The sequence below is a fragment of the Mixophyes fleayi genome, chromosome 10, assembly GCF_038048845.1.
Source record: "Mixophyes fleayi isolate aMixFle1 chromosome 10, aMixFle1.hap1, whole genome shotgun sequence".
NCBI lineage: Eukaryota > Metazoa > Chordata > Amphibia > Anura > Limnodynastidae > Mixophyes > Mixophyes fleayi.
The window spans coordinates 78,486,429-78,510,441 of NC_134411.1; the positions used below are offsets into that span (position 1 = coordinate 78,486,429).

Below are 24,013 nucleotides of genomic sequence, written 5' to 3' on the forward strand. Positions count from 1 at the left end.
AAACCCTCCACTCCCCCTCTCTCATATCAGACACTGCATTTTCTTTTCCCCATTACCTACATCTATAGAGGAGTGTCCTTTATACATTTATATGTAAGTATTACCACTCAGGAGCTCGGTGACGTACCTGTGAAAGACTAGTTTTCATTTAAATGTTTACTTTATCCTTTAATAGCTGCTTTCATGGTTTTGTTTTGTTTTTTTTACAACAGACTTTTTGAGCGCTGTTAACAGCCCTTTAACGCTAACCTGGGTAATTACACACAATCTGGATCCTGCGTCATCACAAGGACCCTGGTTATAGGGGGGCAAACTCTTACCATGACAGCCTACACTATGGTACCTATACGCTTGTATGATTTTTGTCTTTTACCATCTGGTTCCCCCATGTAAGGGCACTACTGCTACATTCTAACACAAGGACTCTCTTTCCATCCTGCCACCCACCACCTTTCCTCCGCAACCAGAGATACATCATGAAGATTGGTTAAGACCAAAAAGATCCGCCCAGAATGTGTGTAGCAAACAAGGACAAGTCAATTCCTTTTGTCTAGAGGTTTATCAAGGGGGGTAAAACTGGATATAGCACAGCTGTCTGATGTAGGCTGGCACCACGGACATTTCTATGGTTGCATGTGTACCTGTGTATTCCGGAAAGCAGATAGTAAGTGCAGATTTTCTGATTTTTTCCTGGAAGATATCTTTCTTATTCAGGAACAGGATGATGGAAGTGTCTATGAACCACTTGTTGTTACAGATGGAGTCAAACAGTTTGAGGGATTCATGCATTCTGTTCTGCAACACAAACAAGACCTGTACGTCACACAAACTCACAACTAGTTGGCTCCGGGTACACAAGGTGCACACAGAAATGACAGCTATGGCTACATGATATGTGGTATCTGTTTGTTGCTCCAGGAGCAGGAATGATATTTGAAGCACATGCAACTTTGTGTCCTCAGCCTTTATACTGAACGCCGCACTCCTTCCTGCTTTCCTATTCCCTTCTACTTCTACTCCGTTTCATCTTTTCTTTCCGTTCCCTTGTGCATGCTCATGCTTTGCGCATTGACATCATCATGCATTCTCCGCATTGTGTGTACAGTTCAACTATCTTGGTGTCTTCTTGTGCTCATGCTTTCCGATACGTATAGTCGTACATGCTAGATTGCCTCCTCTTGTGACCAATTCCCTCTCTGCCCTAATGTTATTTGGGCCACTCACGTTGCCTCTTCCCATCTTTCAGACATTTTACAGTGTTCATTCTTTAATAGACATGCTTACACTCTTGTGTTTTGGTCTTACCATGCTCTCTCTATTCCTTCTGGACTTCTTTTTCCGTGTTCTTCTCATTGTTCTCCAACATTCTCTCTATTTTTATGCTTTCAACTATCTGGTCAACTCGCTGCTCTACAGCCGTACCACTCTCTAATCCAGTTTTGATCCCATTGTACATATTCATACCCTTACATGTCCTGGCTCATCAGAATGCTTTATTATTCTGTTTTTTACCCTCTCGCTCTTTCCTAGGTGTTCTACATCTCTATATTTTAATACGTCTTGTGATGTATTGAATATCAGTTTAAGGGGGGTATTCAATTACAATTTGCGGCTGCACGTATAAAGCGCCATTACGGTAGCGCAATATCGCGGATTTCGAATCCACAATGTTGCGGTACCGGGACCCGTGGGGCCGCAAATCGTAATTGAATATGCCCCTAGGAGGCTTTCACATAGGTTCTGATATGACCAAGAATTGGAATGTTCATAATCTACAGAAGACATGTTTGAGGTCTGTGGCTTTCAGCTCATGTATGGAACAGTGGTAGTTCTCTAATAGATGGGAGGGCCATGCATATTGTTAATAATGTAGGCAGGATACATTAATTCAGGACACATCAGGCCTGGAATTAATGAAGAATTGGACAGGTGGACAGTAACCTGGGATAGACCTTGTCTTGGGTATTCCATACAGTGTTGAATAGTTCATGCCAGAAGAAGGGAAGTAGTAGAGATTATGGACACAAGATTGGAGGTCATGCAAACAAAGCCAAAACAAGAAGCAGAATCAGCTCTTTGGGCCATAAATTCTGTGATCGGCTTAGAACCCAAGACAAGGTCATCCAAAACAGGGCACTCCCCCAACTGTGGCTTCCAACTCACCATTATGTTAACACAAAGCTTCATACCTGCTGAATTTGAAGGATCTCCTAATGTCTGCTGGATAGGTAGCGGTGTTAGAAAGGACTGGACGGCAGAGGAAGAAAAGTTTTTGAAGTGCTGAGAAGACGCAGAGGTGTTTGGAGAGAGAGGACCGTGCAGGTTGTGTGGACACCTTCCCCAGCAGGACCACGAAAGCAGAAAGCAAGTGAACAGAGGTACGAAGCAAACCAAAAAGTCATGAGATTAACAGCAGGCGGCCGGCCAGGCTGGGAACAGTTACAGTTTGTGGTTAGTGTCGAAAACCTGAGAGGAGCAAGGGATCTGTTCAGCTCTGCCAAGCTGCTGTACAAAGCTTGGCAGTAGGTACAGGTGTGTCAATGGAACCAAGGTTAAATAGGGGGACTAGGAGTGTAGAGGAGACAGAGGGCCAGAAAATCCATTGTGCCATTGTCTGAAAAACTTCACGTGGAATTGAATAAACATAAAAATTAACATTTCCAAAATAACCTGTAACATGATCATAAATGTGCAGCCCAACACACATCCACATACTATGAGATGACAGATTGCATATCACACACATACAGTTTGTTACATATTGTTAAGCCCAGGTAAATCTTTAGAACCTTTAGAATGACCAAGTTCTCAAATAATAAAATAAACTTTGACAGGCACAAAAATAACTGTGATAAACCAACTGAAGTGTTACAACTGCCTATAACAGATCTAATCACAGCTGATTAGCCAGTTTCCCAACATATGACGTTTTGATGTCTGTGCTGTAAACACCCCCTGTATGCCATTGTCCAGGCAGCGGAGGGAACAGAGTATATTCTACTGCTTATATTTACCAGCTCAATGGACGAGTTGGGTACATTATTTCGACAACAGTGTTACAGACAACGACTATATAGACAAATATATGGACATTTCTAAATTTAAAGCGGCAATAACAGGACCCGGGCAACTGTACCATTTAATCTAAGGGTTAGGGTTAGGCGCCGGGTTCTGCAATTGCCACTTTAAATGTAGAAATGTCCATGTCGCTCTGTTTTAAGACGTACATCTCAAGTGCCGGCATGCGGTATCTGCGCAATTTCTAGCAGTCTGGATGGAGACTCGTTGGAAATGTCCTTTGTGTGTTTTAATGTAAGTCTACGTTTAATCATTGTCGCTCTTCTACTAATCTGAATATCTTTGTCTATATAGTCGTCTGTAATACTTGTCGCAAAAACGAGTACCAAAGCAATGGGCAACCTTGGAAGTAGTAATTGGGAGTCTGAAAAGGAGGGGTGGTGGTCTTACATTTTTTTTAATTATATATTTCTTAAATGAAGAATAAAAAAATAAATAAATATACATTATACAACATGTAGATTTTCCCCTCATTTCAACCAATATAAGGTCAATTATCAATGTCATTCAGTGTCATCTGGCAAAGAGTATAATTATCTATCCATATATATATATATATATATATATATATATATATATATCTATATACATCTATATACATCTATATATATATATATATATATATATATATATATATATATATATATATATATATATATATATATATATATATCTATCTCTATACACACATATATATATATATACACATACACATACATACACACACATATACACACATATACACACACATATACACACACACATATACACACACACACATATACACACACACACACATATACACACACACACATATACACACACACACACATATACACACACACACACATATACACACACACACATATACACACCATATTGATAGAACTTTAGCTTTGAAAATGGTTAATAGAGGAACAATGTGGGTGTTTTAAGAAAGACCGTCCTAAAACGATGCAGGAAATGCATTGGATGAGAAGTGGCAGCTTTTATCCAATAATAGTTCGCAAGTGTTAGGCGGTAAACAGGATAAAAATATTGCTTAAAACAAACCAAAAGCCAACCTTTTCTATCACATGGGGCTCTCAAAAACAGTGTGCAAATTAGAATTTAATTTAGCTCCATCTGGATACAGGTATGAAAAGACCCACCAGCCACACACTTGGGTAACCTGCGGTCATCTGTAACATGACCATAAACACAGCTCACAGCTGAGGACATTGGTTGCCTTTGACCCCATTACTAGAGAATAGATATTACAGTAATTATTGTCCCCGCTGAATAGACCAGATCCATTGTTCAATATTACACACAGTACATTATTATACATATAAACACCTGAAAATCATATCATTATGAGTGGTGATTAATGATGTCATCATTTACTGAAAAAACTTACAACAGTAAAATCATTTTAGATGAAGGGGTCACTCAGGTCCTTAAAATAAAGGTTACTATGGTGAAATACATGTAAAGTTGAAAAGATTTTGCTTAAATGTTATTAACTGCTGCAGTGCTGAGTAGGATTGGCAAATATTTTATGTTTATAAAAATATATCGATAAACCGTATTATCACCGTCGCAAAGTTATATCCGGATTGTAATAAGACCTTATTGCCATATGCAGTATCAATGTCAAAACCATTGCTGCTACAACAGTGTAGTAGTGTATTCAAACATTTCTCAGAACAGGTTAGATTTTACCAACATATATAGATTTTACCCATATATTTCTTTAGAGATCTGTTCAAAGTTTTATTTTCTACTATCCGTAAACTTCTAGTTTCTATTTTTGCAATTTACACAAGATTTTTTTAAGACTCTGGCAGGTTTTGAACCATGTGGTCTCCCAGCCAGTGGTGTGCTGAAGGGATTACCGCTTCTGTAGCGTGACATCACACTGAATCGGGAACACGGTTTATGGTGTGGCAAGTGTATCTCACGTTGACAGCTTTTAAAATACTCTAGTTATCAATTAAAGCCAGGAAGTGCTTCATAGGAAGTTTTGTTTTTGTTTTGTCTTTTTAATTTCTCAATCATTTGCCACTAAAGTTATAAACGCACTTCTCAGAAACTGCTCAGATATTTCTTTTTATTTTATTTTTTTTAAAGAAAACATGAGCTATAAGATATTTGAAGGAGCGTTTTGTCCAGGCTGTTTTCCTGCCGATATAAAACCACTCGTATGACAATAGCCTTAACCCTTGCAGACTATCCTCTATGGTAAGCGAACACAGAACATACAGGCTGTGGGAAGATATTACAACCAAATTAAAGGATAACGATCTTTAAATTCTATAATGCTAATAACTGCCCAAGAAATGTGTTTGCATTTTTGAACCTTCTGTAGACATTTCTGTGAATCCCAGTAATAGTTTTTTATCTTTTCAAAACAGTGGGGGAAGGGTAGCTTGCAGCGATATCAAAAGACTATGTGCAATAATTGGGACCGTAAAGCATACTTACCAACTCTCCTAGAATGTCCGGGAGACTCCCAAATTTCAGGTAGGTCTCCCGGACTCCCGGGAGAGCAGGGCAACCTCTGCATTGATGCGATTCTTAGGAAATTGCATCATTCTAGCTCCGCCCCCGATATAAAATGATGCGTACGAGTCATTACATCACAGGGGCAGCACCAAAATGACACCATTCACTAAACCCCGTCCCCTTCGACCATACCTCCTCCAGGAATTCCCGGGGGGGCTCTTGATAAAGATGGAAGTATGCCGTAGAGTTCACAGTATATTGCAAACATGCATTCAATAGCAGCACCAAACACTGTCTCTCCCCTGTGACATCACCAAGCTGCCTGTAGCCTGGCGGTAAAAGTGAGTGACTGAATCATACACAGATCTAACATCTGCAGAGAAGGTAACCCCAAATAGGGTTGATGGAGAGAGCGAGCCAGACAGTGCAAGGCTGTATCGAAGTGTTTTTTCTACTCAGAGCAACGCAACAACATTACTCCACAGGAGGCAAAGCATTGTGGGATTTTCTAAAGTAAAGTTCTAGTACCATTGATTTGGCAAATATGTATGTTTGGAGCACATGCTGTGCCGATAAGTGCACAAAGCTGATGATAATGATAACTTTTCCTAGTTGGCTTCAGGGAGATCCCGGGGGAGGTGGGCATGTGGGGGCGGGGCTTGACAGATCACATCATTTTGGCTAAGATGACAATATTTGTTCTGATTTTGGCGCCAAAAAATATTGATTTCTTTGGTCGTTCGGATCGTTGGTGCTATATTGTTAATTGATTGGCTTAGATCTAGATATGGCTTTGATAGTATAGAGGGCGAGAAGTTTGTTAGCGAGTTTGAGGGTATCCATGACGGACATGCTATTTCACATGTCCAATCATCTGGTGGTGCGACGCCGTTAGTATAATGGGAAGATGTGTGTGGGCATCTCCTGTGTGTGATGTGGGCGCCATCTTTGTTGTAGAGAATGAATAGGGGGATAATAGATTGAAGCAACCTCATTTCCATTCCCACTTAAAAGAAATAACACAGAAAAGTGTTGACAATGGAGGTAATAATGTGGAAGGTAGAGGACGAAAAAGAGATGGGGTGAGAGAATAGAAAGACAAGTTAGGATGGAACTGAGCAACGAAATAGACATAAAAGTGGAAAGAATGGAAATAAAAGTGGATGTGATAAAAATAATAGAAGTAAAAATAACAGTAGAAATGAAAATAAAATATAAAAAAATATCTAAAAAAATTATATGAAGAACTAAAGACATTTACAGTAGAGGTGCGAGTACAAGGAAGGAGTGAGTTGAGACGCAGAGTGTAGCACGTAATATCTTTTCGTGGGTAAGGATAGGGGTGTGGTGTGGGGTTGGAGAGTGTTGGAGTTAGTGAATGTATGGGGGAGCGGTTGTATTTGGGGGTTGCAGTTTTGGTATTCTATTTAATGAGTTGTATTCTTAGTTTTTGATTTTAATTTATGTAGTATTCTTGTTTATTTTGGTTATAAGGTGGGTGGTGGGGAGGATTGTGGTGGTGTTGAAGTGGTGGGTTTAATGTTTGCGCAGGTTGGGATTGTTGCTCCTTGTCGTAGATGTATGGGGGTTGGTTTAGAGTGGATTTTATTGGAAGCTCCAAAAGTCTATCTCTGTATTTAGACCGTTTGGAGTGAGTGTTTTAAGTTTGTATATCTATTTGGTCTCTAGTCTTGACAGAATTTTCTGGATGTTCCCTTTCCATTCGGGTGTTTTGATTTGATTTTTTTTTTAAATTAGTTTATGTTTGATCATCCTTAAATTGAGGGGTTTCGCTGTGCGTAGGTTACAGGGGCAAGTGATAAGGTAGATAATATTTGTGAATTTACAGTTTACATTTTCAGTGATTTGAAAAAGTTTTCCTGTTTTAGAGGTAAAAGTGTTGCATTTTTGATGGTGTTATTGTTGCAGGCTTTTGCTTCTGTACCCTTTGGGTATTAGCATGCTTGTTTTGTTGTTAACTGTTTTGTGGTGGCTGGGTACTAGGAGTTTTCGTAGGTCTCTGGATTTTCTGTGTGTTATGTGGAGGTCTGTCTGGTAGCAAGGGGCTTATGTAGTTGTCGCTTTTAAGGATGTTCCAGTATGTCTGGAGTATCTTTTTAATCTTGAATCTGTTTGTTGTATTGGGTGATAAAACATATTGTGTCATCTTTGGGTTGTTTGGAGCTGGTGTGGGTTGTGTTTGTGATTTTAATTAGATTGCACCAGCCCATTTGTGCAACTTTGGCTTTAGTTTCCGTTAGTATTGGGGAGTCATATTCTCTCTCTTTGAATCTAGTTGTCATGTCTTGGGCTTGGTTTAGATATGTGGTGCAATTTCTTTTTATGCATCTGTATTGGTTGAATGGAATGTTGTTGAGCCAGGTATTTTTGTGGCAACTACTCCTAAGGATGTAGTTGTTGTCTACGCATTTGTAGAATGTTTTGGAGTGGATCTCTGAGGTTTCAATGTATAATGTTAGGTCTAAGAATTTTATGGTTTTGGTGTTATGTTCTTCTGTGAAGCTCAGATTTAGTCTGTTTTAATTTATGTGTTTCAGGAAGTTGTTGAGTGAAGATTCTATTCCATGCCAAATGAGTAGTGTGTCATCGATGTAGGGTTTCCAGAGTGTTGTGTTGTAGATAGGGGTTGTTATTGTAGATAAAAATCTTGTTCCCAGGAACTTGTATATAGGTTGGCATAGCTAGGGGTGAATTTAGTTCCCATAGCTGTCCCTTGTGTCTGCAGGTAATAGGTGTTTTGGAAAATGAAATAGCTATGTATGAATATGTACTCTATGCTAGTGAGTATGAACTGTATTTGGTCTCCATCAAGGGTCTTCTAGTGTTTTGTCAATCGCTAGTATTCCTTTGTGGTGTGGGATGCTTGTGTAGAGTGAGCTTACATCTACTGTACATCATATGTATGTCTTTACAGGTATGGTTTTGGAGGATGTGTAGTGGTCTTAGCAATGTTGGGTTGTAGAAATGTGTCAATGTATTCGGACAGCTTCTGTGTTACGGAATTTATTCCTGATACTAAGGGTCTACCAGGAGGGTTGGAGATGGATCTGTGTATTTTAGGTAGGAAGTAAAATGTCGGGATTTGAGGTTGTTTATTTAGTAGAAATTGCATTTCATGCTTGTTTAGGATTTTTTCCGTGTACCCTTTGTGTATTATTGTTTATTGTTATGAGATTAATTTTTTTTTGCGAGATCGCAAGTTAATTTTTGGTAGGTGGACATGTCAGAGTAATCTTTGGGCCTCTTCTATGTATTTGTTTGTGTCCATGACTACTATTACTCCTCCTTTGTCTGCTGGTTTCGTGTCTTGTTGGGTTAGATTTTGAGTTGGGTGTTTTTTTGTTGAACGTTTCCACAATGTACTATTTATATTTGACTAGTTTTTCAAAGACCTAAATCTAAATTCTACCCACACACATTAAGGCAATGTGATCACACTCTAAGTTCGATGTGTTTATGTTGTCTGTCTGGTGGGATTTGGGCGTCTGTCCTGCTACATCTTTCTAGTGCTGTTTTTGTGAAATATCTTTTCAATGTTAGTTTATTTGAGATGTGTTTAGTGTTTTATTCCTTAGGTTAAATATGCCTAATTTGTGTTGCTGGCTTTTAATTCTTCATTGGATTTTTCTTTCATTGTGCCTCTGTTTCCACCTCTACATCCTCTGGCTCTCTTTTCCTTTTTGTATTGTAGATGCTTTGGACTGTGGTGTGAAAGTCTTCCTGTGTCTATCTGTGGCAGGTCCTGTTCTAAAAAAACAACCTGCAGTACGGCCATTGGTGTGGGCAAGGGGGATGGGCTAGGTTGTGTATCATCTAGCTTAGGGGTGTTTTGTAGTTCTTTATCTGTAGGGTTTGGGGGTGGTTTGTGCAGTGTGTTTTGGTGACTGTGCTTAAGGGATCTGGAGTTTGTGATGTGCATTTTTTTTGTGTATCTCTTTGGTGTGTTATTTGGTGTTCATACCAGGTGTAAAAGAGAAAGAAGAAAACTGTAGATGCACGTAAAGAGTAATTAGATGCAGACAGGTAATAATATGCAAATATAAAAATAAGGATAACTAAAAATGAAAGTGTTACTTATTTTTAGTTCCATTAGGTGGAGGAACCTGTGTCAGTAGCGCACACACACAACATCCACACAAGCCTAGTATAATAGTATACCCAAAACTCAATGTGATAAGGAGCCCTATCGCTGACAAAAACACCCATTTTCACTGGCAATAGGGCTCTTCGCCTGTTGATAAATATTTTCCCTTCCCCTTGAGTGACCTACATAGATGCAATCTCGCAGCACACAGAGTGGCCATGGCAATTTAATTAAAATGTTGTCAGCTATACATTTTATAATAAGTTTCTATGTGAATGGGGTTACAATTTACATACTTGCCCACTCTCTTGGGATGTCTGGGAGACTCCCGGGAGAGCAGCCCATTTACCCAGAACCTGCCCACTTCCTAGTGAAGTGGGCAGGTTTGCAGAATCGCCGTGACGTGATTACCGGTGAAACGCATCATTTTGGCCCCAGCAGTAATAAGACATTTTTGTACCATTGCATGGAGGGGGCGGGGCTACCGACACTAACATTAACAAATTCTTAACAGGTTCTCTTTAAATGGCTTCATATAAAAGAGCTATGAACGTTCACAAACATATACTGTATGCTTGGAACCATAACTTTTTTTTCGCTGAAATATTCAATAAAAGTGTGGGCAATGCATCTGACCGGAGGTAAAAATATGTTTGCTGTGATTGACAGAGGCTTTATCCAGCTTCCACAGAACCTGCTATCCCCCCATCCTTCCCACTGGTCTATCACAATGCCATCATTACAGCAAAAGCTATGTCCTGTTTTGTCTTGCTGCAGCCCCCCCCCCCCTCCTCCCACAGGGCAGAGGTGGGCAAAATACTGTAGAGTTCAGGAGCCAGACCAGTTACAAATAGAAAACAGTAGGAACTTTTAAGAAGCCACGGAAGATGTTCATACATTCACATCAATAGCAATGGCTCCCAAATGGTCAACACATAGGCTACCTGGCTCATGGTATCTGTCCAGCACAGTAAAAAGGGAGAGTCAGGAGTAGCATTGTGTATCGGAACTGATCATTTGTACGGATCCCAGGCTGATGACCACAACACCAGGCAAATGCCCATTCCAATGGGTGCCCAGGCAGCAGAAAAGTGTTTTGTCCCCAGTGTGCGCATTACTTGAACCTGCATAATGGAGAAGTGCCTTGACACTATACACACCTTCTGTTGTCCAAATTTACTAAGCCACCAAGAATATGGTGCAGAGATGACCTCACCATGTCACGTGAGGATCTCCATCCACACCCAACAAGGGCACTTGTCCTCATGTCATGTAAACGAATACGAAAGAATGTCTTTTACCCATGTGGACTCACATGGTTTCCTATCTCTAGATAACATTATATTACTTTACCTGAAACTTTTTTGTGAGGACATTAGTTCACCAATAAGTAACACAGAATAGTTACTGCGCACCCCTAGCCACAATACCAGCACTTACCATTACAGTCCGAGTACAACTCACTCATACACTATTCATCATGTGGGATACGCCAGCCCTTGCTATAGGAACTCAATGTCCTCTTTGGCCACGAGAAAAGTACAATAGATTGCAAGTATATTTTGTGTGTATATTTCATAGGTAAATATAATAAACAACATTACCATACATGTCACAATCATTATATGACGGTTTCTAGGTGTCCTTAATCTGTAATAAAAACACGTATAGGAACTCTAAGAAGAGTCATTCTGTAGTGAATATAGTATGCTCCACCAGAAATAGAGGCTCTTGCAAAGAATAAGTGTATATGGTAAAACATATTGCAGTAATCAACATTTACACAAGGTGCAGAATGCCTCATCCACTGCCTACTACAGTTAGGAACATTTAGTAAAACAAACATTTACTTAAGAGAAGTCTTGTCTACAGATGATTCAGCCCTGGTGAGGACACATTTATGAGATGGACTAACTCACCAGCAGCATTCTGCCTGCCTTACAGGTCGCCTAAGTCCACCTCTACCTCCCAGAGCTTCTGCTAACATACCTCTCCTCCCAAGTATCTGCGCTCTTGGTCCCAGTGTCACTATGCCCCTTATACAGTGGAGAGATGAGAAAGTGCAACACTCCTGTAGTCACTATTTGTCAGGAGAGCAGGTACAGGAGATGGATGGTAATTCTTCTCCCGACCCAGTATCCGTACTCCTGCTGTCCGTGATTACATGAGCAAATGCCTGGCTCCTGCTTGTGTGTCACTGTGCTCTTCCTCATATAGTCACTGTACAAAGTGTATGATGACACCAGTACCTAAGAAAGGGAAGAGAGGCTGGGAGTAGGGAGGTGAAACCTTGCCTCAAACATGGGCATTAATAAATTCTAGTTCACTTCCATTCTGTTTCTGACAGGTATACAGAGGAGAGAGGGGAATTCATATAGCGTTCATTGAGATACCCCTGCAGTGTGCATAGTAGTCTTAGCAAATTTAAAACCTAACTGGAGGAGAGACAGAATTAAGAACGGTCTTCAATGGCTTTATGGTCCAATGTGTCTTGAAGTCCCAAAAATATGGTACTTAAATGTTTCTGAAGCTTATTGGAAATTGGGATACTTGAGATTTATCCTACACACCCCAGGCCTCCCGTCTGTTAACTTACCGTATGACACAACAGGGAACTTCCCTGTGCTTAAATAACCAATAACAGAGAACGAGCTTGAAGGGATGTAGATGAACACTAGTTATAATGTCTATACTCCAAGCTGGTTGTGAGAAATGTTAATATTTTCAAAATCAACTGTTATTGGCATTGTAAGGAATCAACAAAAGCAAATAATTTATCTACAGAGAGAATCCCTTGCTCTTGCCTGGCAATACAGAAGGGAATCGCCTACTGGAACGCAATGTAGATAGGATAGGAATCAACACATGTAAGTGTGGGGAGGAAAATATGAAAATATTTATTGTCTCGCCAGGAAAATAGATCTTCAGCTAAAAAGGAAGACTGGAGTTTCTTTGCGGACCAAAGCAAGTATTGGCCAATCTATGCCCGGTGGGAAGATTAACCTGCTCTACTTAAGGAGGAATCATGGTTGTCCTCTACCATACACATCAGAAAGACATCATAAATATAGGGGGCTGGGGGCTATCACCTGAGGGGACGGTATGGACACAATCGGAGCAATATGTATACGTGAGGGAGGGGAAGATAAGGCAACAAGATTTGGAAAAAGCGCTATTTCCATTAACCAGTATATGGCGAATAACGAACCCACACACAACCGATGCAAATGTCAGGCAATACAAAGCAGAGAGAATTTGAGTTTAACGCTAGTTCTGAGATTTACAAATGTGATCAAGTAATAGACCAACATTATCAGATTATAAAAGACAGAGGCCCCAGTCATTGCTTTAGTCGTCATTCTTTCCGAAAAACCTTCAGGATAATCCCCGAGATGTGTCCAAAGAGTATTCTAGACAGGTCTTAGGCCACTGCGTAATAGTCTGTTCAGACAAGAACCAAGAAAACAGCTTCACGTTCAAATCATTTATCTCTACTCTACCAAAGAAATAGATACAAGAATCACGGTGAACAATATGTCACTGTAGTGGAAAGTTTCATCTCTCACTCACCGTGGTCTCATCTTCATGAAGGACTTGATCGTACCCACTCAGAGCCACACAAAAGATGATCGCTGTCACATCTTCAAAACAATGAATCCACTTCTTCCGTTCTGATCGCTGTCCCCCAACATCGAACAGCCTAAGGAAACAACAATAGACTCACAATGGCATCAAAGACTGTGGACAACAGTTTCAAATATAAATCATCACAGTCCTGGTTAACCGGGACTGCTACGAAGATTGCTCTCAAACTTTGGTTATGTCTAATCTCCTGACCGTAAAACAAATCTGAGACAATGGCAATGCTGTGTGCATGTATTATTTTATACAGAAGATATAAGCAGGTAAAGTGGATGGCCCACCCTCTCCGCTAAATAACTGCTACATTGTATCAAGCAGATACTGAATAGAGCTGAAGCATCAGCTTATTGCAGGCTGAAGACGAATGATCAAGTGATCAGCACTCATTCAAACACGTCCACACTCCTCTAGCTATTTCCATTCGATTTAATGGCCTATTGACTTAAAAATTGCAAACAAGTTTTTTTAGTGCATGATGTGGTCCATTGTCTAATGGGTAAGTTTAATTTATTGTTCAACAACTCATAATATTTAACTACATTTACAGATATACGGCAGTGATGCACTAATCCTAATTCTTTTGCAAACAGAGCGACAACTAACATATCAAATAAATTGTATATATGTATATAAAACATTTTCTTTGCCAATACACTTTAACCACTAGAGAGAGCTAGTGATGTTGTCCATTAAAGGACATGAAACAATCACACATCTAATACTTTGTCCTCTGGTTAACTTTGTTGCATTAATCTGTCTTCTGAAGTCTTCTTGTACAATGTGTTGAAGAGAAGATTATTTAGAACTTAGACATTTTATGAGAACAAGATAGTGAACGTGAGCACCAAAGAGCATTAATTCCAACTAATGACGTTTAGAACACTGACAGATCGCATAAATACCACCTGAAAAGCTTACTCCCTTGTCTGCAAATGCGTCAATAATTAGAAAGTTCTAATGTGGCTTAAAATGTCAGGTGACAGTATCCCAAGAACTCAATATCTCCTGGAAGGATAACTAACTGTAGTTTTGTGTGGAATTAAGTGAGAACATAAAATATGAAAGCTTTGTGAATCTGTCGCTCTGTGCTAGTGTTAATAGAGCAGGACAGAGGATCTCCAAGGATGGACCATTAGATTGCACCAGGGGGCCCACTGAATCATAGCATTAATGAAGGGCATGTGAGTAAAGCTAGGTACACACTACAGAAAATGACTGCAGATTTGATTTCTGTAACGATTGTACCAACGACTGAAAGTCCCGATGAGCATGCAGATTCATGTGTACACACCTACATGACTTACCTCCAGATCTGTCATCATCATCATCGCTCATAACCACCTGCTGAAAAGATCTCAACCAAATCAAACGATACGATGGGCTTTGGTACCATAAAACATGATCGTGGGATATCTCACCAAACACTCGTTTATCGTGTGATCGGCGTAATAATTGGATGAAAAACCTGTAGTGTGTACCCAGCTTAAGTGTTTCTATGTTCTCTTAAGACCAAATCCGTCCAAAAAGACAGATGTAATTTTTGTTGGACTTAAGTACTCTTAAGATGGAAAGCCCCTTTAACTTTTCTAGTTTGAATAAGACATGATAATACAGTCCCCAAATTTGTCCAGTATAACAAGCAACTCTCGGCTCTCCACTATAGGCAAACCGATGGGGGGGGGGGGGTTCCTAGTACCTGGAAACCCCCCTCCAAGCCTGGGGCACTGTATAATTGAGGTGGCTGGACCCTGCTCCCGCTTCACACAGCTCTGCTTGAAAAGGGAGAGCTACGTGCACCTAACAGTAGTACACGCAGCATTGCCCATGTATACTAAAGGGGATAGGAAAAGTTGGAGAGCAGCCAAGCACTGTCTAAAATTATAGCCACGCCCCCATGCATGCTGGTCACGCCCACTGGTGGTGTGGAAACCCCCCCTCTACAAATCCTGCGTTTGCCCCTGCTCCCCCTACCTGAAGTGGAGGTTTTTGAAGGTGAAGTGAGTTTCTACAATGCCGGTGGTCTTCACTCTGGTTCGCAGGATATCCTGCTCTGTAGGTTGGTAATCCGGTGCTCCGATCCGATCTAAACTGTCTAGATAACTAAAATACAAAAAAAAACATATTACCGTCAGGATACATTTTATAGGTAGATACAAATCTTTTTACATGACTGTACAATGCAGAGAACTTCAAGTACAAAAGATCTTCTATTTCATACATACAGATACTATGATAATGAGTTGGTGGCATATTGACCTTTTATAATATATTTCAATCATATTTAGAGTGCCTTAGTAATTATACTTACATCAGAATGCCGGAGGAAAGGATATCAAATTCCAAGTGAGGTTAATCTATTTGATAGTGCTAATTATTATAATTATAGAAGATCATGAAATAAACGCCAGGAGCAAAGGTTTGCAGAGCGGAGTTTGATCTCTCCGTGTACATTCACCTCTAGGTGTTAAACTACATATTCACTTTGATCGGATGAAATATTTGTTATAATCAGCAGGTGGCACTGTTGCTACTCCTGCCTATGTGCAGCTTTTAATAAAATGCTGTCCTAAATCTCAATGTGGTGGGCTGTATACGCTCCTGATATCTATGTGCTTTCATATTCAGCCCACAGAGGTTTTCAGAAAAAATTGGGGCCACATAGCCACATTCGGTCTGTAAGTGGTAGAAGAGGCCTGATTGCTGGGCAGCACGGTGGCTAAGTGGTTAGCACTTCTGCCTCACAGCACTGGGGTCCTGAGTTCAATTCCTGACCATGGCCTTATCTGTGTGGAGTTTGTATGTTCTTACTGTGTTTGCGTGGGTTTCCTCCAGGTGCTCCGGTTTCCTCCCACTCTCCAAAAACATACTGGTAGGTTAATTGGCTGCTATCAAAATTGACCCTAGTCTCTCTCTCTCTCTGTGTCTGTTAGGGAATTTAGACTGTAAGCTCCAATCGGGCAGGGACTGATGTGAATGACAAGTGCTCTTTATACAGCGCTTAGGATTTGGTGGCGCTATATAAATAAATGGTGACTATGATGATGCTATCAAATGCTTCATAACAGTCCTTTGTGCACGCTTTGGCTACACACACTCTTGAGGCGACCATGGTTTTGGCTGCATCAATATTACTTTAGAGAGAGGAAGAGAGTGGGAGAGAAGGAGAGGAAATCAGGATCATTAGTAAGAAGACTAGTGTACAGTGCATTATTGTCATCTAACCACTAGATCGGCCTTAATCACAATTACTGAGTGACTGCTAACATCTATGCCCACGATACAGGATTAACAACAAGAATTCAAATTCCTTCAGACTTCTCGCAGAACTTGGATACTGAAGAGCACATTCAAACATCAATTAATATTCAGTTATCGGTTTATCCCAATTCTTGGGGATTGCTGCTAACCATAAGCTCCTACTTGGAAACATGTCTATGGGGGCTGGTTTGGTTAATACTGCAGATCTCAATTTTCTTAGGTGTATCTTGCTCCAAAGGAGTCTGAAAAACAGCATCAGGTGTTGTAGTGTATTTTCGAGGATCGGGAAGTAAAGAGACAGTTTCTGCAGCATTGATTTCAATCAGCAGAAAGATCAAATGGCAGGAAAAATACTGTAAAGATAACGGGATCGGAAAAATAGCCGGAATTGGCAAAAAGGTTATTGCAGAGGGATAGATAGGATAGAGATCATAATATATATATATATATAAATATATATATATATATATATATATATATATATATATATATATATATATATATATATATATATATATATATATATATATATATACATATATATATATATATACACACACACACATACACACACACACATATACATACACACACACGTATATACATACGCACACTCTCAGCGGCATTGTCAGCTGCAATCAACATTTCGCTTGCCCTTGTAGCTACGATAATGTCACTTGTGATGTCACATGCAAGGTGCGTGGCAAGTAAAATCTTTCAATTATCATTCAGTCTCCAAGTGTCAGCAGGAAGTTGATGACACTAATAATGAAGCTGTCACTCAAAGCACAAAGCAAGTAATTAAAAAGGTGTTTTTTTTCTCTTTACCCAAGACTCACGACATTATGAGCAATATTTTAATGTATTAGTATGAGGCACCACGGTGGCTTAGTGGTTAGCAGTTCTGCCTCACAGCACTGGGGTCATAAGTTTGATTCCTGACCATAGCCTTGTGGGTGTGGGTGTGTGTGTGTGTATGGAATTTAGACTGTAAGCTCTATTGGAGCAGTGACTGATGCGAGTTCTTTCTACAGCGCTGCAGAATTAGTGGCGCTATATAAATAAATGATGATGACTAGTGTCAATGTAAAGCAAAGGTATAAAAATAAATATATCCCAATGGCCTAAAACAGCCATTTAAACCAGAGATAAATCCGAACAGCTTCCTTTTTCCTGACTAACAGCTGTTGTGACCGTTTACTTTGGAAAGGGGCACAGGAAGTTTGTCAATTTTCAACTAATTTACACATAATTTTGTGTACATCTCATTTTTTAATTTTTACTTCGTTTTCATACATTACTGACAACTATAATAAATTTGCTGATTTGTAATACTTTGTATATTTCACGAATTAGCACATGAACTCCCAATTCTGACAGCACCACTGACAGGGCAGTCTATTGAATCAAATAATATGCAGACAAAATCTCACCTATAGACAAAACACTTAGGTGTATATTTACTAAACTGCGGGTTTGACAAAGTGGAGATGGTGCCTATAGCAACCAATCAGATTCTAGCTGTCATTTTGTAGAATGCACTAAATAAATGAAATCTAGAATCCGATTGGTTGCTATAGGCAACATCTCCAATTTTTCAAACCCGCAGTTTATTAAATATACCCCTTAGTATGTTTTGAGGCTCATCAGTGCAGGGCAAGGTTTTTGGTTTACTGGGTGAAATGCTATAGACAAAGACTCACTGTAACCGTCACTTTGTAACGATTTCTAGCATTTTTAATAAAGAAATGTTTGCTCCAAATTGACACTTAATCATTCACTATTACGTTAAATACATCAAGTAGCAAAATAGGCAATATTTAAGTTGTTTTGCCCAAATAAGCATTTGTGTATCAAACCTTTTAAATAATTCAAAATGCTCCGGAATGATAGCAGTATTTGTAAGACACAAACCTCAAACAATATACTGTTAGGCACACATAATCAGCTACTCATTGGTGTATGGCAATTAGGATCTGTTAGTTTGTACACGTGGCAGATTACATGCCTATTATAAAACAATTACAAGGTTGTTTGACGTCACAGCATAAACTGGCCAATCTTGCTTCTTAAAAAAGGGCCACTTAATTTATTCTCTCTATGTGCTTATCTGTTAGCTCATGTTGTGTGCTGAAAATACACTAGTTAAAATGCATTTCGAGTTTCCAAAGCTGGGTGGAAGAATTGGAGCACCAGAGGAACCAAATCAACACGGGAAGAACATACAAACTTCATGCAGATAGAATTCTGGGGCAGAATAGCACACATCAGGGTATATTAATTAACCAGAGAAAACGCCAGTATCACCGGGCAGCCAAGTATATGCTAGATTTTTTTTAGAGAAATCTCTGCTGATTTTTCCTTATGCCCCATAGAGGTACGGGGAAAAATGAGCGGATATTTTACCGTAGTAACTGAAAAACCATTGTATCGTTGTTCGGTGGTAGTCACTTTCACGATGACAGTAACTACGACAACAAAGACAGCGACATAAAAATAACGATCATCATCAGTGCAACAATGAGTATATATATGTACATACTATAATTTAGATGTACGGAATCTCCGATAGCTCTTATACCAGTCACATCTAAATTGCGGACAAAAGGCGGCGACTGGGAAGCACGTCATTCACAATGCGATTGCCGCTTTTAAAGGCAGTAATGGGTGGACCCCCACCTCTATAATGTATTCTGGCGTCGGGTCCACACTATATATATATATATATATATATATATATATATATATATATATATATATATATATATATATATATATATATATATATATATATATATATATATATACTCATTGTCGCACTGATGTTAATCATTATTTTTATGTCGCTGTCTTTTTTGTCGTAGTGGCTGTCATAGGGTATACGTACCCCACCCTCATTGTTAGAGGCATATTCAATTAGCCCCGATGTTCGGGAGACACTCCACGCTTAACTGAATATTCCCCTAAGAATGTTCAACATTTACTACTGCTTTGTACAAAGCGGTGGATGACGATGGTGCTTTATTAATGTAAAACCCTTATAACCCATAGCAACCAATCAGATATTTGTTTTCATTATCCGAACTTGCACTAGACTCAAATCTAAAATCTGATATGTGTATGTGTGTCTGAAGAGCACCAATTGGCATCATAGGGTTTGTTTATTTTTCTGCTAGCACCTTCCTGCTCACTAGAAGAGAAGAAGTTATGTATACCACTGAAGGTGGTCCGGCTTCCAGCTATACTACAATGATGCAAAAAACCCATTTCTTTTCAGCAGCATTGGCTTTGAAGCTTTATTGTATGATATTAGGACTACAGAATGGGCGATGGCAATATGTATTTTCCACAAGCATTGCACACACATACATCATTTGGACCGGCAGGGAAACCTCTACACGCTATTTTTGCATACATGCAGTGAAGGGATAGGCAGGTCACCCTACCCACATATACCGCACTCCATATGCACAGATTCACATCTCTTCATATGATCTTCAGCGTTCAGCAGAACAGAGAGTTCTCGGGGTTGCTATGGAAACCAGAGATTTATGGAGATGCCGAGGGATTGGCTGGGAGCAATGGGGCAGCCTCTAACATGAAAATATTGGTGCTGGGCAGCCATCCCCTGTCTCCATGTCATTTGTATCAGAAAGTGAGACACAGCACAACCTCCCTCTCACAATGAAGCCTTTTACATGGATAACGCCTGTGTGTATGAGAGAACAGGGAAGGGGAATGGAGAGACGAGGCGGCAATGGTAGTAGAATGATTCATTCAGAGTCGTGGGTGGTGTTAAGGGGACCGGTTAGATGATGGAGGAGCTGTTATCTCCTGCATGGAAGGAATACAGCAGGGTTCTTATTGATTTACAGTAGTGTGATTTGCAGACAGACTATTTTTTTTTCCTTTTTAGACAGCTTTTCTTTTAGACGTCATCCTTAAGCTCATTGCCTCAAAAATCTTCCACCATGTCCCATCTGTATAAAAAAATGCATAAGACCAGTAATTAAAAATGATCATGGTTTTTTACAATGCTGGCAGCCATTTGTGCCATAACACACTCACTCCCCCAGCCGCAGCAAGAGTACAGATGAATGGAGGAGTAAGCCAGCAGCAAGGCAATCTGTAAGAACAGCGAGAACACTGCCCAGAGTTCTACGGTATCCCAGGCAATCATAGATTGTTCAAATTATCAAATAGTGGGCCTGAAATATTATGTGTACAGCTCCAGCACGGTGGCTAAGTGGTTAGCACTTCTGCCTCACAGCGTTGGGGTCATGAGTTTAAATCCCGACCATGGCCTTATCTGTGTGGAGTTTGTATGTTCTCCCTGTGCTTGCATGGGTTTCCTCTGGGTGCTCCGGTTTCCTCCCACACTCCAAAAAAACATACCAGTAGGTTAATTGGCTGCTATCAAAAATTGACCCTAGTCTCTCCCTCTCTCTCTGTCTGTGTGAGTGTGTATGTTAGGCAATTTAGACTGTAAGCTCCACTGGGGCAGGGACTGATGTGAGCGAGTTCTCTGTACAGTGCTGCGGAATCAGTGGCGCTATATAAATAAATGATGATGATAATATACAATTGTATGGAAATAATACAGCCAACGTAAAAAAATAAACGTTGAACTTGCGGTGTGGAAAACAAGGAGCTGCTGATGCCCAAAAGAAACTTTGAGAATAGTGTTTTGTCCCAGCTTCCCATGGATCCACTTAAATGACATCCCTGGTTGACGTGGTAGGAACGGAGGCTGGCCAGTGTGGTAGCAGGACCTGAACACCTTTGAGTCTAAATCCATTACCTTCACTCTCCAATCGGCAGAACATTTGTCCCAAAGCCGTCCGTCAGAGACTGAGGCTAGAGATAATGACAGCTGCAGGGTGACAAGTGTGGTCCAGCAGAAGTTCTGAGAGGTAGACTCCATGGGTTAGCGAGTGATGTACCAGCAAGAGAACCTGAGTTTTCAGAAGGAGGCTCCGGAGCCCAGCAAGGGGCAGGAAGAGGAGCCCACAATCTGCTGAGAGTGGCGGTGACAGACCGAAGGCGCAGCCAGGGGCTATCCGTCTGACCTTTCCACTGGCCAGGAAAGCAGAAGTTTGGATGTGCAGTTTATAAGGTGCCGAGCGTGTGTGAGAGACTGACCTGCCAGGAGTATGCAGTGGGGAAGGGTGCAGAACATTTAAAAGGGCAGCGAGATTAGGGTGAGACAGGAGACCCTGATGGGGCTGAAAATGCAGAGAGAACAAGACAGTCCGACCATCCCGACTTGTGAGCGTATTAGCAACAAAGTTCTGTGCAGTAGTAAAATATTAATAAAAATGACCCTTTATTCTTGATGAACCTTTTTATTCATTTTGTCAACTGTAATTGTACTTCTCTACCATGTCTGTCAGCTCCATGTTTAACTGTTGCTTGCTACAAAACCTTCACGCGCAAGGACACTTGTCCAGGTAACTGTATCCCAAGAGAAGAGCTAGACCTGGGTGTCGAAAAGATGGATCTCTCCTGTGGTAGGTGCCTCAATGTATCTAACTACACAACCCCATAGAGGGGCAGGGAGCTAGAATAATCATCAATATGAGCAAACCAAACAGGCCATCAGATAACAAAATGACTGTGTGCAAGGAGATATATACGAATACTGCACCAAACATAGAAGGGACCTGAAGCCAACAAGATAACTTTTTCTGCAGCCTGACCCTGCCTGTGGGATTAAGCACTTTTGGCACACATATTAGGCAGAAGAGGCAGCTGCCTAGGGTGCATCAAGCTTGGGGGGAGCTGGTTGAGCATCTAATACAACCAGTTCTTTTTCTGCCTCTGAATATCAGCAACTTTGTCTTCAGTGTAATGTCTACACCTTCACAGCATCAGCAAGAAGTTTCCATGGTGGATTAGAGTCATTTAAGGCCGTCATAACACACAGAAGGATACACCCTACAGCATAACTAGGCCTTTACACAGTGTGGGAATGGAAGCCTATAGCAGTGTTGGGCATCTCTGCATTGAGTGCCAGTACGTTTGTCCTGCTACACCATGCACGGCTATACTGTTCTTTACACACTGCGGGATGTTCAAGTACAGGTCATACTGGTGTCTTATGCCTTGATACATTGCAAGGAAACCACCAATAAATATCAAGTTCCAGCAGGCCTGTGTGATTAAAAACAAAATACACTCAAGGTTCAAAAGGGAAAAATACAATTGTGTCCTTGAAGAGGTCTTAATGTTGGCTATGAAAACAGTGCTAAAGGCAATTACATTAACACTGAGGGGAATTTAAAAATTACGTTTAATATTCTGCAGTGTATAAAAGAACGTAAAACTTTGCTTAGCCCAACCCTCTAAATAGAAAGAGGATTATATTGTTATATACCACCATTAGAACATTACTATGAAGGTCTGAAATGGACAATTACAAAATATTGCATAATTTTGCTCAAATGTCTTATTGCTTGATGAGCCTCTTCAGTATGCTTATGACCTATAAAATGTATTCTATAGACCATATGACCACTTACAGGCTGAAGGAAAGTATTGCACCACAACCAAACTGAAGAAAAAACCCTCTCTCATTCAACAAAAACAACTGTTTTAACTGAAGGAATCTACCAGCATTGGGCGACTGTCTCAATCAACAGGAAGGTTTAAAATAACATTGTAAACTTTGATGGAAACCACTGTGATGAATGTCTTTGTTCTGCAGTAGGAACAGGTCACGTACTATTTAGCAGAGTCGTTAAGCTGATATTCCCTGGATCGGTTGAAGCACTCCTGGATCCCAGAATCTGCCCACAGTCTCATCATAGCGGAGAGCAGCTCAGGAGAGAAAGGTTCTGTGTCTTCCATGCGACTGACCACGTCGCACACCATCTTCGCGTCGGCCTGTGAAAGAGGTAGAATATACATTAAATGAGATTAAATATATATATATATCTTCAACCCAGAAAAACGTATATAACACCACTGATATATACATTGCTATTTATCTAGCTGAATCAGGGGTAACAATCTACTGCTAGTAGCAAGCAATTTGTAATACTAGCAGAACACTACATATATAATATAATGCGGACAAGCCTACATAGCCTGGGCAATATATAATGGACCAGCCAACCATTATAAGAACTTTCCAATACTAAATGAACCTCTCCCAAACATGCTTGTATGTGATGCTGTTAATTATTTCTAAAAACCACCTGGGAAAACAGAAGATGGAAAAGTATGGGGGAAGGGGTCTGAAAAGTATGCGGGAAGGGGGAAGGGGTCTGAAAAGTATGGGGGAAGGGAGGGGGGGTCTGAAAAGTACGTGGGAAGGGGGAATCTGAAAAATATACGGGAAGGGGGGGGGGGTCTAAAAAGTATGCGGGAAGAGGGGGGATCTGAAAAGTATGCGGGAAGGTGGGGGAGTCCTGAAAAGTATGCGGGAAGGTGGGGGGGGGG

At 40.4% G+C, this 24,013-nt stretch overlaps 1 protein-coding gene across 3 annotated transcripts in view; it reads right to left on the reverse strand.

The window, feature by feature from the left end:
* Window positions 1-24,013, reverse strand: part of GNAO1 (G protein subunit alpha o1) — a 133,435-nt gene that overhangs the window by 11,383 nt on the left and 98,039 nt on the right. For 2 of the 3 annotated variants that reach the window (XM_075188941.1, XM_075188940.1), the window contains exons 4-7: window positions 23,295-23,455; window positions 15,284-15,412; window positions 13,241-13,370; window positions 642-795 (exon numbers count right to left, since the gene is read on the reverse strand). In XM_075188941.1, the coding sequence (XP_075045042.1) occupies window positions 642-795; window positions 13,241-13,370; window positions 15,284-15,412; window positions 23,295-23,455 (574 nt within the window). The remainder of the gene's footprint in view (window positions 1-641; window positions 796-13,240; window positions 13,371-15,283; window positions 15,413-23,294; window positions 23,456-24,013) is intronic. The other variant, XM_075188939.1, reaches the window with a different exon arrangement.